The sequence below is a fragment of the Dipodomys merriami genome, unplaced genomic scaffold (assembly GCF_024711535.1).
Source record: "Dipodomys merriami isolate MVZ:Mamm:240054 unplaced genomic scaffold, mDipMer1.0.p SCAF_2, whole genome shotgun sequence".
Lineage (NCBI taxonomy): Eukaryota > Metazoa > Chordata > Mammalia > Rodentia > Heteromyidae > Dipodomys > Dipodomys merriami.
This window is the reverse complement of record NW_027203381.1, coordinates 112155448-112169311: the sequence shown is the minus strand read 5'-3', so window position 1 is coordinate 112169311 and position 13864 is coordinate 112155448. Positions and strand designations below refer to the sequence as shown.

General features: G+C 38.1%; 1 protein-coding gene across 1 annotated transcript; it reads left to right on the top strand.

Moving 5' to 3' along the window:
* Positions 1–2804: 2804 nt before the first annotated feature.
* Cldn8 (claudin 8) lies at positions 2805–6924 on the top strand. The gene has a single exon (XM_070030548.1). It carries the CDS (start codon positions 3003–3005, stop codon positions 3678–3680), a length of 678 nt encoding a protein of 225 aa, XP_069886649.1. The 5' UTR covers positions 2805–3002; the 3' UTR covers positions 3681–6924.
* The last annotated feature ends 6940 nt before the right edge of the window (positions 6925–13864 follow it).

The window sequence follows — 13864 nt, the reverse complement described above, 5'->3', positions numbered from 1 at the left end:
ATTTAGGTACTTCAACATCTGTTTCCATTCTGTTTCCCTATTTTAATGTGGTTGTGCAACAAGATTTAGATAGAACTCTAGGAAATATGTCATATGAGAATTTAGAAGAATGGGCTAATAAATTCTAAGAACGTATGCATTTATTTGTCACTTTCAACCAATGATACAATTCTGTTCTAATTTTTTCACTTATGTCAGCCATTTCCATTTTCCCAGATTGGCAATTCAAGATGAAAACTCTGTTTCAAATTCTACACTTCTTTTCTGAATTGCCAATGATTTCCAATGATGATACATTTGTATCATCTGCCACAAATCTGTGACAGATAAAACCTGATGAAAGAAAATACTTTCTAGGAGGGGATGTGGACAGAAGGGAACCTTACTGCATTGTTGGTGGGAGTGTAAACTTGTTCACACACTTTGGAAGTAGTATGGAGGTTCCTCAAAAGACTCCACATAGAGCTCCCCTGTGACCCAGCAATCCCACTTTTGGGCATTTGTCAAGCCACCAGCACAACTATGTTTATTGCAAACTTATTTACCATAGCTAAGATATGGAACCAACCCAGATGCCCCTCAGTAGATGAATGGATCAAGAATATGTGGTATAGATACACAATGGAATTCTATGCCTCCATCAGAAAGAACGACATTGCCCATTTGTTAGGAAATGGAAAGACTTGGAAAAAATTATATTAAGTGAAGTAAGCCAGGCCCAAAGAAACATAGGTCCCATGGTTTCCCTTATTTGCAGTTACTAGTATGTGTCTGAGACAAGCAGAAATGGTCAGATAAGTTCATGTTAGGCGAAATGAATCCCAAGATAAGGACTGAAATGTTTTTTCTTTCTTGTGATTGTTTCTAACATATTTAAGAAGATGATTTCCTTATTGCTTTTAATGTCCTTCCCCATGGTATAACCCCTGTTTTCACTGTATTTGATGTTGGTATAATTTGAGGAGGGGAAGGGAAAAAAACAAATTGTTTAAATAGGGGTACATGTGGACCCATTGCAACAATGAGATGTACAAGATGTTATGTTGCAAAAACAAACTTTACAACTTTGGGGGAAGGGGGGAGATGGGAAAGGATGGGAAGGGAAACAAAGGAGGAGGAAAGAATGCTTGATATGAAATGTACTCATTTCCTTGCCCATGTAATTGTAACCCCTCTATACGGTATTTTTCACAGTAAAAAAAAAAAAATCTTACCAAAAAAAAAAAAAAAAGAAAATACTTTCTACACAAGGATATGGAGCAAATATTTAGAAGTAGGTGAACAAATAGGGAAATTATTTAACATATGAGATTTAAGTTATTTATTATTTTCAAAATAATAAATGCTAACAACTTATATTACTACACATTTCCTTTTTATAATTTTTAAGAAGATGATTTGATTTAATTTGGCATCTCCCATTTTGCTGTATACCATGTTCAGTTTTGTGGATTATTTCCTCCAGTAATCTCCATAAACTGTCCAGCCCTTTTTGGACCATTAAACTTTGAACGTATAATAAAAGAGCAGATCCTTTCAAATTTGGATTCGAGGTAGTACAGGAAAGAAGAGAGGCAGTAAATTTTTAAATCCCATTTTCATATAGAAAAGATAAAAGGAAATTGAAGTCTGGATTGAAGTTTAGAAAGACAGACAAGAGAGCCCAAGATGGTGTCCAGGAGAAATTGCATTAGGTACAGACGTTCATTTTAACATGATTGACGTTACCATTTTTATTTGGAGAATATGTATTAAATTGCTTTGTATTTAGAAAGGTTATATTTTCCTGAAGATACTGTATTACAGGTAGGGAAGACAAACTTGGTTAGAAGGTAAATTGAATTTAATCAATGACTATAGTTGACAACTATATATATATATATATATATATATATATATATATTCTCTAGAGATCCAAGTATTTGCCTAGACTTTCAACTCTTATACCATCTGCAGAGCACTAGCTTTCAGCCTATTCAGACAAAGCACTAAGAAAGGACAGAGTCCCCAAAGAAGCAAATTACAAAGTTTCAAGTCATTTTAAAAAAGTGTTGTAGTGCTTGCCGCACCTGAAAATCAAGTTTTTGTTTGTTTGTTTGTTTTGTTTTGTTGATAGGATTTCTTAGGATTTCTTTTTCTTCCAATCAGTGAAGATTTCCAGTAAAATACCAACAAGTCTTTTTCCTATCTTACAAGAAAAGAGTGCATATTTGGGGCCAAGGAGGAAAACAACTTCACGTCTTTAATTACGTTAGCCTGATTGTTGTTGCCCCTTTTGGCACAAGCTGTGCACTGATCTCACTCCAGTTGAGCTGGCTTTGAAGTGGGAGACAAATTAAATCAAGCCCGTGTGTCACATGTGTCCCAAGGAATGTGGTTTCCCAACTTTGAACAATCCATCAATCCCTTACTCTCCTTTCACGCTGGCATTTTAACAGACCTTGAGGATTGTAGTTCGGAAGATATTTTATTCTATCCTTTGGACACTGGCAGCTCTTACTTGGAGCATCGGAAATCCCTGCACAGGGGGGGGGCTGTCTTCCACGGGTTTTGGCTCATTTCTTGACGATTGTGCAAACATTCCTAATTACGCTGAGAGGTAAACACAAGGCTGTCTCGTGGAAAAAGGAGAAGTACAAAGAGTGTTTCTATGCACATCCAGCCGTTCCAAGTATCTCTCTTTGGTTTAGACACACCTGAGTTACCCCATCCCCCTCTCATTGGCCAAGAAAGTTGTAATACCTGATTTGCAAGTTTACCTGTTGGAGTCAATGAGGTGTGTATGAGGGTGGGGGGGCAGAGGGTGGAAGCAAGTCACTAGCCAACACAGGATCTCAAAGCAGTTCTCGCTAGAAAAACCACTGGGTTCTCAGTTGATTAGTACAAGGAAAACCGTTCTCTCCTGAGGCACAGAGACTCGTGCTTCGGAGCAAGCCTACCTAACTGGCTCAGGATTCTGGTCTGATTGTAAAAAAAAAAAAAAAAAAAAGTCAAAGAGGACAATGGCCTCCTATGCTTTGCAAATCGCTGGGCTGGTGCTCGGGGGCGTGGGCATGGTGGGCACGGTCGCTGTCACCATCATGCCGCAGTGGAGAGTGTCGGCCTTCATCGGAAGCAACATCGTGGTCTTTGAAAACCTCTGGGAAGGGCTGTGGATGAACTGCATGAGACACGCTAACATCCGCATGCAGTGCAAAGTCTACGATTCGCTGCTGGCTCTGACTCCGGACCTCCAGGCATCGCGGGGCCTGATGTGTGCGGCTTCCGTGCTGTCTTTCCTGGCTTTCATGACAGCCATCCTGGGCATGAAGTGCACCCGGTGCACGGGGGAGGACGAGGAGGTAAAGAGTCGCATCCTGCTGACCGCTGGCATCGTGTTCATCATCACGGGCATCGTGGTGCTCATCCCCGTGAGCTGGGTGGCCAACTCCATCATCAGAGACTTCTACAACCCCATCGTGGATGCTGCTCAGAAACGGGAGCTGGGGGAAGCCCTCTACATAGGTTGGACCACCGCGCTGGTCTTGCTGGCCGGAGGGGCACTGTTCTGCTGTGTGTTTTGTTGCACTGAGAAGAAGAGCAGCTACAGGTACTCCGTCCCATCGCACCGCACAACGCCCAAGAGTTTTCATATGGAAAAGAAGTCACCCAGCATCTACTCCAAAAGTCAGTATGTGTAGTTTTGTGCGTGTCTGTGTCTAAGCTTTGCCTATGAAACCGTGCCTACAGGTCCACTCTGTTCTAGACCCAAATGGGCCCTGGGAACCTTGATTTGCCATTCTTAATTGCCTACCATTAATCACAGGTTTGCGCACCATCTAGTTATGATTCTCCAGACTCCTGCAGCCAAATGAGACGTTATGCACCCTGCTTTGATTGTTCTAGGAAAGGGGCTCGTTTGTTTTCTCAAATTGTTCACGCAGCTCTTCCTTTTATCAGCCACTTTAAAACGACATTGCTAAAGACTGTGTTATTTTACAACCACGATTTCTCTCTGTCGTGGCATTATATTTGTAGATGAACATAATGTTTATATCTCAGGCAAATAGAGACAGGCTTATATAGTTCTATTTAAAGCAAAATACCCATCTATTACACTGTATAAATAGAAACCAGTGGCTGCTTTACTGGGAATAAGATGGAAGAAGTCTGATATTGTTTAAAAACAGCTTGCAGATGTATGTGCTTTTTTTAATAATGAAGGTTTAAATGAAGGATTTAATCATCAGTGTAAAGGAATCTATGTGGCTGTCGAACTCCCATTTTTCAGCCTAGGAGTTAGAAATCCTAAATTCTTTATGCACTTTCTCAAGGGGACTTTCTTTCCCTGTATATTACAGTTACATTTTTTAAAAAGCAGCTATTTTGTCACAGTTTTTTTTACTTCAAATTGCTTTTTCAACATTATGTTAAAAAGAAAAGGAAAAATATGATCTAAGGAAAAAAATAGCAATTTCAAGAGAGTAAATTTTTTCATCTTAACTTTTGTGGGTGGAGAAGGTAAGATGTATGTTGACATGTAATAATATGTGTATGGGGATGTTTCAATAAGTGTCTGAGGATAGTTTTTGGGATTTTAGCACTAGTAGGGGAATGTTATATATGCTAGTGTCATTTTCATAACAAGAAAAAAGTCAACAACAAAAATGAATTGTACTTTGAGAACCGTATTTTCTCCAGTATCCAAGTTATTTGTTTAGCTTTGTCAAAGATAACTTTTCTTACTTTGCATTTATTGAGTTTTAGTGATGTGTATTAATGCTATGTTTATTTTCCTTCCAAATTTGATGTAAATGATAATACAATTTAAAATTTTGAGTGTTTATATTAAATGTTATTTTCATTGTCTTTTCTATAAATAAATCGTTCCCTTTTATAATTATGTGAGATTCATTCACTGTTCTTTTGAATGTTTTATTATTTTTCAAAAACTGACAATTTTGGTTCTCCATTTTAAAGACAGAGCCTGTGTTCTTTAAAAAATGTAGTGCCAATATTCATTACAACTGTTAGATTCAATGATATTTTTAACATTTGGTAAACAGAACTTATATTCTTACAATTTATACATTATAAGCATTATGCATTTTAAAATATTTTAATGTAAGTTTCAACCCCTGAGAAATAATATGAATTTGATTATAGTAGTTAATGTTCAAGAAGAATATCTGATACACCAGGAATTTTCTACTGCTTTATATGATTATACCAGTAACCATTCAGGATGTGGGTAAAGTCTCTACTTCAATTCATAAATGGGGATACTTCAAACCAACTAAAAAAATCAGGAGGAAAAGTAAAGACATCATAACTCATGTTCTTCAGAGAAAGTGGATAGACTTTTTAAAGCAGTTGTTAATTTATAAACTAATCTTCGCATTTGAAATAAAATCTTTAACAACTAATTTGAAAAGTCTTTATTTTTCTAAACCTAAGTGCTAATTCATCCAATGCAAGAGGTCCCCTTTGGGTCAAATATTCATAGCAGCAGAAGTAAAACAAAGTATGAACTGAATTCCTTGGAGAATAAATTCAGCGACTCTGTATTCCATATAATAGCTTAGAATCAACTGCTCTTTTTCCTAGGAAATACCCTTAAGTGTTCCAAAATCAAACAGGAATGGGAATATTGCTAGTTTTTCCTAAGGAATCCCTTCTTGAGTAGGCCTGAAGACTTTCTCAAACTTTCTGCTTTTACCTTCATCTCATCTTATGTATACATGGGTGACAATATCTTCACTTCTTGTGCCAATATCTAAAGAATATTGTCCCTCCAGCTATCCTCCAAACACCTATCTTAATCCTTTGAAAAATGTAAGGGCCAACATGTCCTAACCCACTTTTTTTTTTTTTTTTTTTGGTCCGGTCGTGGGGCCTGAACTCTGGGCCTGGGCGCTGTCCCTCAGCTCTTCAGCTCAAGGCTAGTGCTCTACCACTTGAGCCACAGCGCCACTTCCGGCTTTTTTCTTTTTGCTTATGTGTTGCTAAGGAATTGAACCCAGGGCCTCGAGCATGCAAGGCAAGCGCTCTACCACTGAGCCACCTTCCCAACCCCGGGCCAACATGTCCTAATCCATAATCTTTGTCAGAGTGTCCTATTGCTTGTAGTGTAAAGTCCAAATGTTTTAACACATACTAACAGTAGAAAAAATTTCACCTTACAGTTTCCAAAGCAAATTTTATGAGGTACTCATGTAAGTGTCTGAGTAATATAACATTTATAAGGTTGATGTGCAAAAACTAGACTGACTCACATACCAGAGGCCTTCCTTAGTATCTTGAAAGAGATACGCTGAAATTGGGAAATGATTGGGCTGATGTCAAATTATGTGCAAAAGCAGGTTTTATAATTTTGTTATATAGAAAAACTATGTTATAAGGCAACATGGGAGAGGAGGGAGACAAAGGATACAGATTTAAGCTCTTTCCTCTGTCTCATTGGCTTTATGACTTGGAACAGAATACAGAATCTGATACATTTCATTTTCCTCATATATTACCTTCTAATTGTTAAGTAGAGGTAATATAATATAAAAATCCAAGATATTGTATGCTAAGGAATTTAGAAGCCCTAAACATTTTGTTCAAGGACAGATAAATGTAATACATAAAGTGAACCAGCTTTTGAGAGAGCCAAATGAAGGAATTATCTTAAACCCACAGTGTGTTAACATTGTAGACTTAGGAGTAGTCCTTTCTCAGCCTCTCTTAGACTTAAACCCCTCTTTTGCAAAATGAACTTAATGTTATTGTTACAAGAAGAAATCATGGAAGCTATCAGGCAACAACTTCATGTTAGAGTCAAAAAATGCTGAATTGTTTCTCTTTATAATATGCTTCCTTAAAAATTCCATGGAGTTGTATGTGGAATGTTTCCATAAGTGAACTAATGAAAACAGTGGAATAAAATATCGAAATGGCAAACTTCTCATCGCTTATTTATTGTACATTTTACCAGTGCATTATTTTAGGATTATGCGACCCTCAGAAGTGGGTTTTCTATTGAGTGAAGGGGAATAACACATCTACCTGCAGAGTTAAACAGGAATCTGTGTGGGCTTTTAAGACCAGGGGACAGATGTAAACTGAAAACAGGCCCGTCAGGCTTTTAGCCTGATTTTGTTAATTCTTGAGTCCAAGTGAGGAGTCAGTACTTTTTAGCAAAAAGTATTATTATGATAGCTATAATGTCATAGTTTATATCCAAAATAAAAACATTAATATGTACATATATCTTTTGTGATATTTAGATACTGCTTTAGTATATACCTTAAGAGTACCTTTCAACCGAGCCTGGTGGTACATATCTGGAATCACAATTATTCACATAACAAAAGCCAGGAGTGTTAAATGTTTGAGGCTAGGCTGAGCCAGTGTTATTGAGGTATTGAGGCCGTATCTCACAAAATACAAACAAAAGATCTAGAGGCAAGGCCTCTGAGTGACAGTGTGATTACCTAGCACTTACTCAATACTAGATATTTTTCCATTTGTTTTTCTATTCCATTTGCCAAACCTAATTTCTACCACCATTTATAGCACTGGAAAGATCCTAGTTTGTTCCAACGTTCTGGATGAATTTCAAATAAGCGAAGAGCTTGTTTAAGTAAGTGATACTCATGCACAGTGCTTGGCACTTGACTCACTGGCAAGTCAAAATAGCAGTAAGCCTCAGTATGTGGAAGCTTGGATTAGAAAGTACTTACAAAGAAATGCGAGGAATAGCTTCTGACCAGCACTTACTTCCACATAGGAAGAGAGTGTGTGCATGTCCTTCATACTTTCTATAACGCTTTAACTCATTAAAAATTCATGTTTCAGATAAACTTATTAGCATCTCAATGATAGTTGGAGGATGCAGGGGTCCAGACAGAACCAGAAAGTTAGCTATATGTGAATCTAATCTCTGCCACTGAGAATTGTGGGATCTCAGACAAGTGAAACTTCACATTGTCTATGCTTTGTGAAGTCTCTATCTGTTCAATAGGAATGGCAACAGTGTCTGAATTCTAGAACTGATCTAAGGACTGGAAAAGCTAGTGTACAGACAGTTCTTACCACAATATATGACATATAATGAATTATGTAGCAGTCTTTTTATGACATTTGCTTCTACAACAAAAAATAAAAGCATTGAGATTTCATTTCACTTTACGCAGAATGGGCGTCATCAAGAATTGCAACAACACTAAATGCTGGGGAGAATATACTGTTGGTGGAAATAGATATTAGTTCCACCACTATGGAAGTCAGCATGGATGTTGATCAGAAAATTGAAAATAGAACTACCCTATGACGCAGCAATACCACTCATAAGCATTTATCTGAATGAATGCAAATCAGGATATTGTTTTGGTGCCAGTACTGGGCTTGAACTCAGGGCCTGAGTGTTTTCCTTTAGCTTTTTTGCTAAAGCCTACTTTAGCTTTTCACCTGAGCAACAGCTCTACTTCTGACTTATTTTCTTGGTTAATTGAAGAAAATTGTCTTATGGACTTTTCTGCTCAGGCTGGCTTGGATTACAATGTGAGTCACGGGTGCCCAACTTCTTCAGTGTTGTTTCAATTTGCATTTCCTTTATGGCCAATGATGTTGAGAATCTCTTAACTCATTTGTTTACCATACATATGACTACTTTGAAAAGTACATCTTTAGATTCTTTTTCCATTTATTAATTGGGTTGTTGATTCTTGGGAGAGAATATGCATATTCATGTTGTTAGCTCCTTGTTAGATGTATAGATGTCAAGAAAATTTCCTCCCATTTTTTCAAGTTGCATTTCTAGATTCGTGACTATATCCTTTGTGCAGAAGTATTTTAGCTTGATAGAATCCCATTTGTCAATCTTCACTTCTATTTCATGAGCTATTGGAGTTATATTCAGGAAGTGATTTTTCTATACCGGTAATTTCTAGTGTTTTTTTCCTGTTTCAAGGCTGATTTTAAGGTCATTGCTCCATTTTGAATTGTTATTGGTGGTGCATGTTGAGAGCTAAGGTTCCAGTTCCAGTCTTTCACATGTAAATAACCAGTTCTCCCAGCACAATTCATTAAAGAGCATATTTTTTTCTCCAATGTATATGTTGAGTTGTTTTGTAAAATAGTCAGTGGGCTGCAGGAACATAGACTTATTTCTGGTTCTTCTATAGTGTATTTGATTGGCCTTCAGCTCTGTTTTTGTGCCAGTACCAAGATGATTTTGTTATGATGGCTTTAGATAGAATTTAAATTCAGGTATTGTGATGCATCCAGCCTTCTGCGTGTGTGTGTTTTTAATTTTTCCCTCTCTCTCAAGATTGTGTTGGCTATTCAAGGATTTTTGTGCTTGCATGCAAATTTGAAGATTGAGTTTTCTCTGTGGAGAATGATATTGGTACTTTTGATAGATAATTCATTAAATTTGTATATTGTCTTCACAATATTGACCCAATCAAAAGAAAATGAGAGGTCTTGTCTTCTGGTGACATCTTTGATTTCGTTACAATTTTTATTATGGAGAACCTTAACCTCTTCAGTTAAGTTCATTCCTAAGCATTTAATTTTATTTGCAGCTATTTTAAATTGAATTTTTTCCCCTAATTGTCTTCTCTTCATATTCATTGTGTACCCAAAACTACTTATTTGGGGCATTAATTTTGTGTCCTGCTAAACTGCTAAAGGTTTTTATCTGATCTGATTGATATGGAGTAATAAAAAGTCTGTTGTTCAACTATACTAATGTAAGTGCTATGGCTATGTGGGCATATTTATATATGAATATATACACTATGTACACAGATTATATTTCTTCTTTGACCTTAACTACCTCGAAGTAAAGGAAATGTTATTTCAAGAGCCCAAGACCCTTCCACTGTAATCTAATTGGAAGACTTCCTATCCAGAATTGATCTCAATTCTGGTTTAGAGGTCTTCATTGTTGTTCCACAAGAAAATGGAAAAGCCCCATTTTGAGAGGTTGAGTTTTGGACTCCTGTCACAAAGATTTGCAGCCCAGTGACTACACTTAAGTTGTTAGAAAACTGAGCCATGAGAGCCAGAGAGGAAAGAAAGAGCAGAAATATATACCAACAAACCAGATCAACTCCAATGGAGAGCTGAAGTGGGACGCCATGTTGACTGGAGGGGAGCCAGGAAACACAGAAGACACAGTACATGAGGCATTGCATCCCTGAGCTAGTGTGGGCCTAAATAGGGTCAGGTCAGGGAGCAGGGACATAGGGAGCTTGAGCGGTCCTGAGCCAAGATTGGCAGGTCCAGTAACCAATTGTCAAAGTCCTTGCCTCTACCTCTAATTCAGGCACACCCATCACCATGGGAGATGGGATTTTCCTGTATCCACCAAGAAGACAAGATGGCACCAGTTAAATCCAATATCTTATCATCCACCACGCAGCTAAGATGGTGCTGGTTAGATTCAGCATCCCTACTTCAATCACCACAGATGGCCACAAGAGGTGCAGACACAGTCCATTCTTCATGGCCTTCCTAAGACACTGGTCTTAGGAAGCCTTCGAAGTACCTCATTAATTTTTTCTATAATTTAACCCTTCCTCGCCTCAAAGCTTCTGGATAACTTGCTGCCTTAGGTTCTTGATATCTGGAACTCATTTTCTTAGGGGAATAACATGTTTTTTAAGACTCTTAGCATAGACGATTTATTTCACACTGGCCAGTCCATCTTCCTCTCCTGAGCAGGAATCTCGGGCTGCCTTCACAAGTATCTCTCCAACGCTTCCTCCTCCAAGCTCTGACCCAGCTGTTGAAGCAAACAGAGCAACTACTGGGCCGCAGCCAATCGCCAGAGCCTGGGGCTCTCTGAAAAGCTTCAGGCTCCACCACATTCCACCAGGAGAGAACAGCACTGTACTCAACTTTGTGCAAAGAGAAGCAAAGAATTCCTGGCAGAGACCTGAGGCTTAAAGCTCTGCAGGTAGTGAGAGCAATAGAGGGGAAAATGGGCCTAATAAGCTTTACAAGCAGCAAGGGAAGAAGAAATATTCATACACCTGAGGATAATCTTGGAGCCACAGGAATAGGAGTCATTCATGTTTGGGCAGAGTTTGTCTACAAGTTAGGGTCTGGGAGAGATCTGTCCACCATAGTGAGAATCCTGGATATCTGAGAACAGCAAAGGTGCTTCCTAGTACTTTAGCAGAGTGATTCAGGTAATATTCAGCTAACCGAGTCACCACCAATAGCAAGTATTCCTGCCTCCACAGGACACAGTGTGTCTCTTACAAAGAGAGAAACCCTAGAATCATGCAAGGACTCCACAACCAGAGACAGGAAAAGCCCAACAAATATTATTCTAAAGAAGTAAGTCTCTAGGTACAGAGAGAAAATCTTCAACAGATAAATATATGTAGAAGAGCCTGAAGTACAACGAATTACAGTACACACACAAAAAAAGCTTTGTGTCACAAAACAACTCGATTTTCACATTTAAAACACATGTAGGGAATGGAGAATTGAGAGGTATCACTGTTGCAGTGAAACAAAAAAAAAGAAGTGTGAATGTTCAGAAAATCAGAAGTTAATTTACAAGGAAAAATATCTATGAGGAATTGCTCTATAAATCCAGGAACCTAGAAGGCAAACTCAAGATAAAGATTAAAAAAAAAAGATAGGACAGGGGAAACCACTTAAAAATTATCTAGTTAAAAATGACTCAAGGTTGTAGAGAAAAATGGCTCACTGAAGTCTGATAAAGGAACGACAACTTGCAGTGACATTCTTATTCCAAGTGCAAAAAGAAAGTATGCGCGCTACAAATAAAACAAGAAGGTCACTAAAGAAATCATACTTCCATCAAGTAGTTCAATCACAAATCTAGAAGCTAGAAGATCACTAAGGTGTCAAAGAGTTAGCCAAGAAGTCTATTCCCAGCAAGACTTACACAAACCTCTTAGTAAACACAGCATTTTGTCACTTTTCCAGGACTCAGTGACTATGACACTTGTATACTCCATGTGAACAAAAGTAAAAAAATAACAAATCACTGAAGAGAGGATAAGGAGGAGAAAGGCAGAGAGAGTGGAAACTTGGTGAGGGATTAGTACTGTGACTAACCCAAGGAAGTGCACAGCTAAAGTTGTGAGGAAGTTTTATAAGGCTTAAGGCTGCCATCTTCTGGAATCTATCCCAATATAATTATCCAAAAAAATTACAAATAGGTCAAAGTAGATCCTGATGTCTATAACTAGTGTTTTCTCAGTTCTATAAGTTTCACATCTTGAGAATAGCGAAAAACAAAAATAATTTTATGAAAAGAAAGAAAGCAAATCAAGTGGGGCATAGTAGGTCAGAACTATAATCCAGGCTACTTGGGATGCTCAAGTGAGATCAGTTGAGCCCTCAAGTTCTAAACCAATCTGAGCAACATAGCATGACTTTCTCTCAAACACACACACACACACACACACACACACACACACACACACACACACACACACACACACACACATACACACACATGAAAGCATAAAGACAAAACATCTAGCAGTCTATCCTCGACCAGTCCATCCTCCCAGCCACCATGTTCCTGGGGTCTATCTTCAAGCCTTGTCAGCATTCATGCCATTCCTTTGTTATTCAGAGTCATGCTTGGACACCTGCCGTGCCCTCATTGCCTCTACTGACTAGTGAAGTTGAACCCATGCCTCTGATTTCCACTGACCTTAGTGACAGACTAAGTGTTGTCCCTGCCTTACTGTGTGACAAATGGCTACTATCACCTTCCTTTCCTTCCATTCTGGGGAGGAACTGTGGTCTCTCAGCTCTTCATGTGGGCTCTGGCTTGTCCTTCTAGTCACCCTTTATTATATATTCCCTCATCTACCCAGAGATTTGGGCAAATCTCTCTCCACACTTGCTCTTTGAAGAAAAACTATAATTTATTCCATGCTGATTGCATATTGTTAAACCCATGATTCCTTGTTCCCTGATCCTTTCACAAAGGTCAAAAAAAAAGAACACATGACAAGTGAGAATTTTCTTGATTTGGGGAAGAGTTTATTCAACTCCTCATAACATTAAAAATGGACATTAAAAAAAAGATAGAAAAAATAGAATCCGTTGTATTAACACGGTTCTCAAACAATGCAATCTATTCCCAAACTCAACTTCTCTACTGCCTGGCTTTGCTTCTAACTCCCCTGCTGGCCCTATCCAGCAGTGTGTTTAGCTCTGCTTCTGTTGTCTAGGATTGTTCCTTCCTTTAACCTCTGAGTTTTGTAGCTGCATGTGGAAGCTATCGGGTTTGATAGAGGAAACAAAGATCCTTTTTAGATATTACAAGGAAAATATTACAATAAGATATTACATAAAATATTATAATAGATTACAATAAAATAATATTACAATAGGAATTTACTTTGTGTAAAACAAACCAACCTGTCTCCTCTTTTTCTATTATTTTCTTAAATTGGACTCTTTTTCCTGTGTTGCTCTTTAAATGTATTTTGGAAGTAAAGATATGGATGAGGATGTTTTTATGTCTATATGCAGATTCTCTTTGAAGAATAAACTGGATCTTATTGTGCACTAACATAGAAAAATGCTTGAGAAATCAGATCTCCCAGCTTCAATTTCTAGAAAAGTCAATGCTAGAAAAATCCTATAGGTTCAGGCAAGGCTATCCAATGAGAGGGTTTAAGTATAGTTGTTTTTTTTTCTCTCTCTCTACTGGTCTGATGGACAGCTTGATCAGCAAGCTTTGGCCTGCATACTCAGGACACTAGGTCTCATTCCTCAGCACCACTCAGATAGAGGTGAGTTTAACCAGGGCTTGTTGAATTTCCTTGTATCTGGATCTGGGTTCTATGAAAGTTGGGAGGAGGGCTGGCCAAGGGTCCGTTGTCCTCTT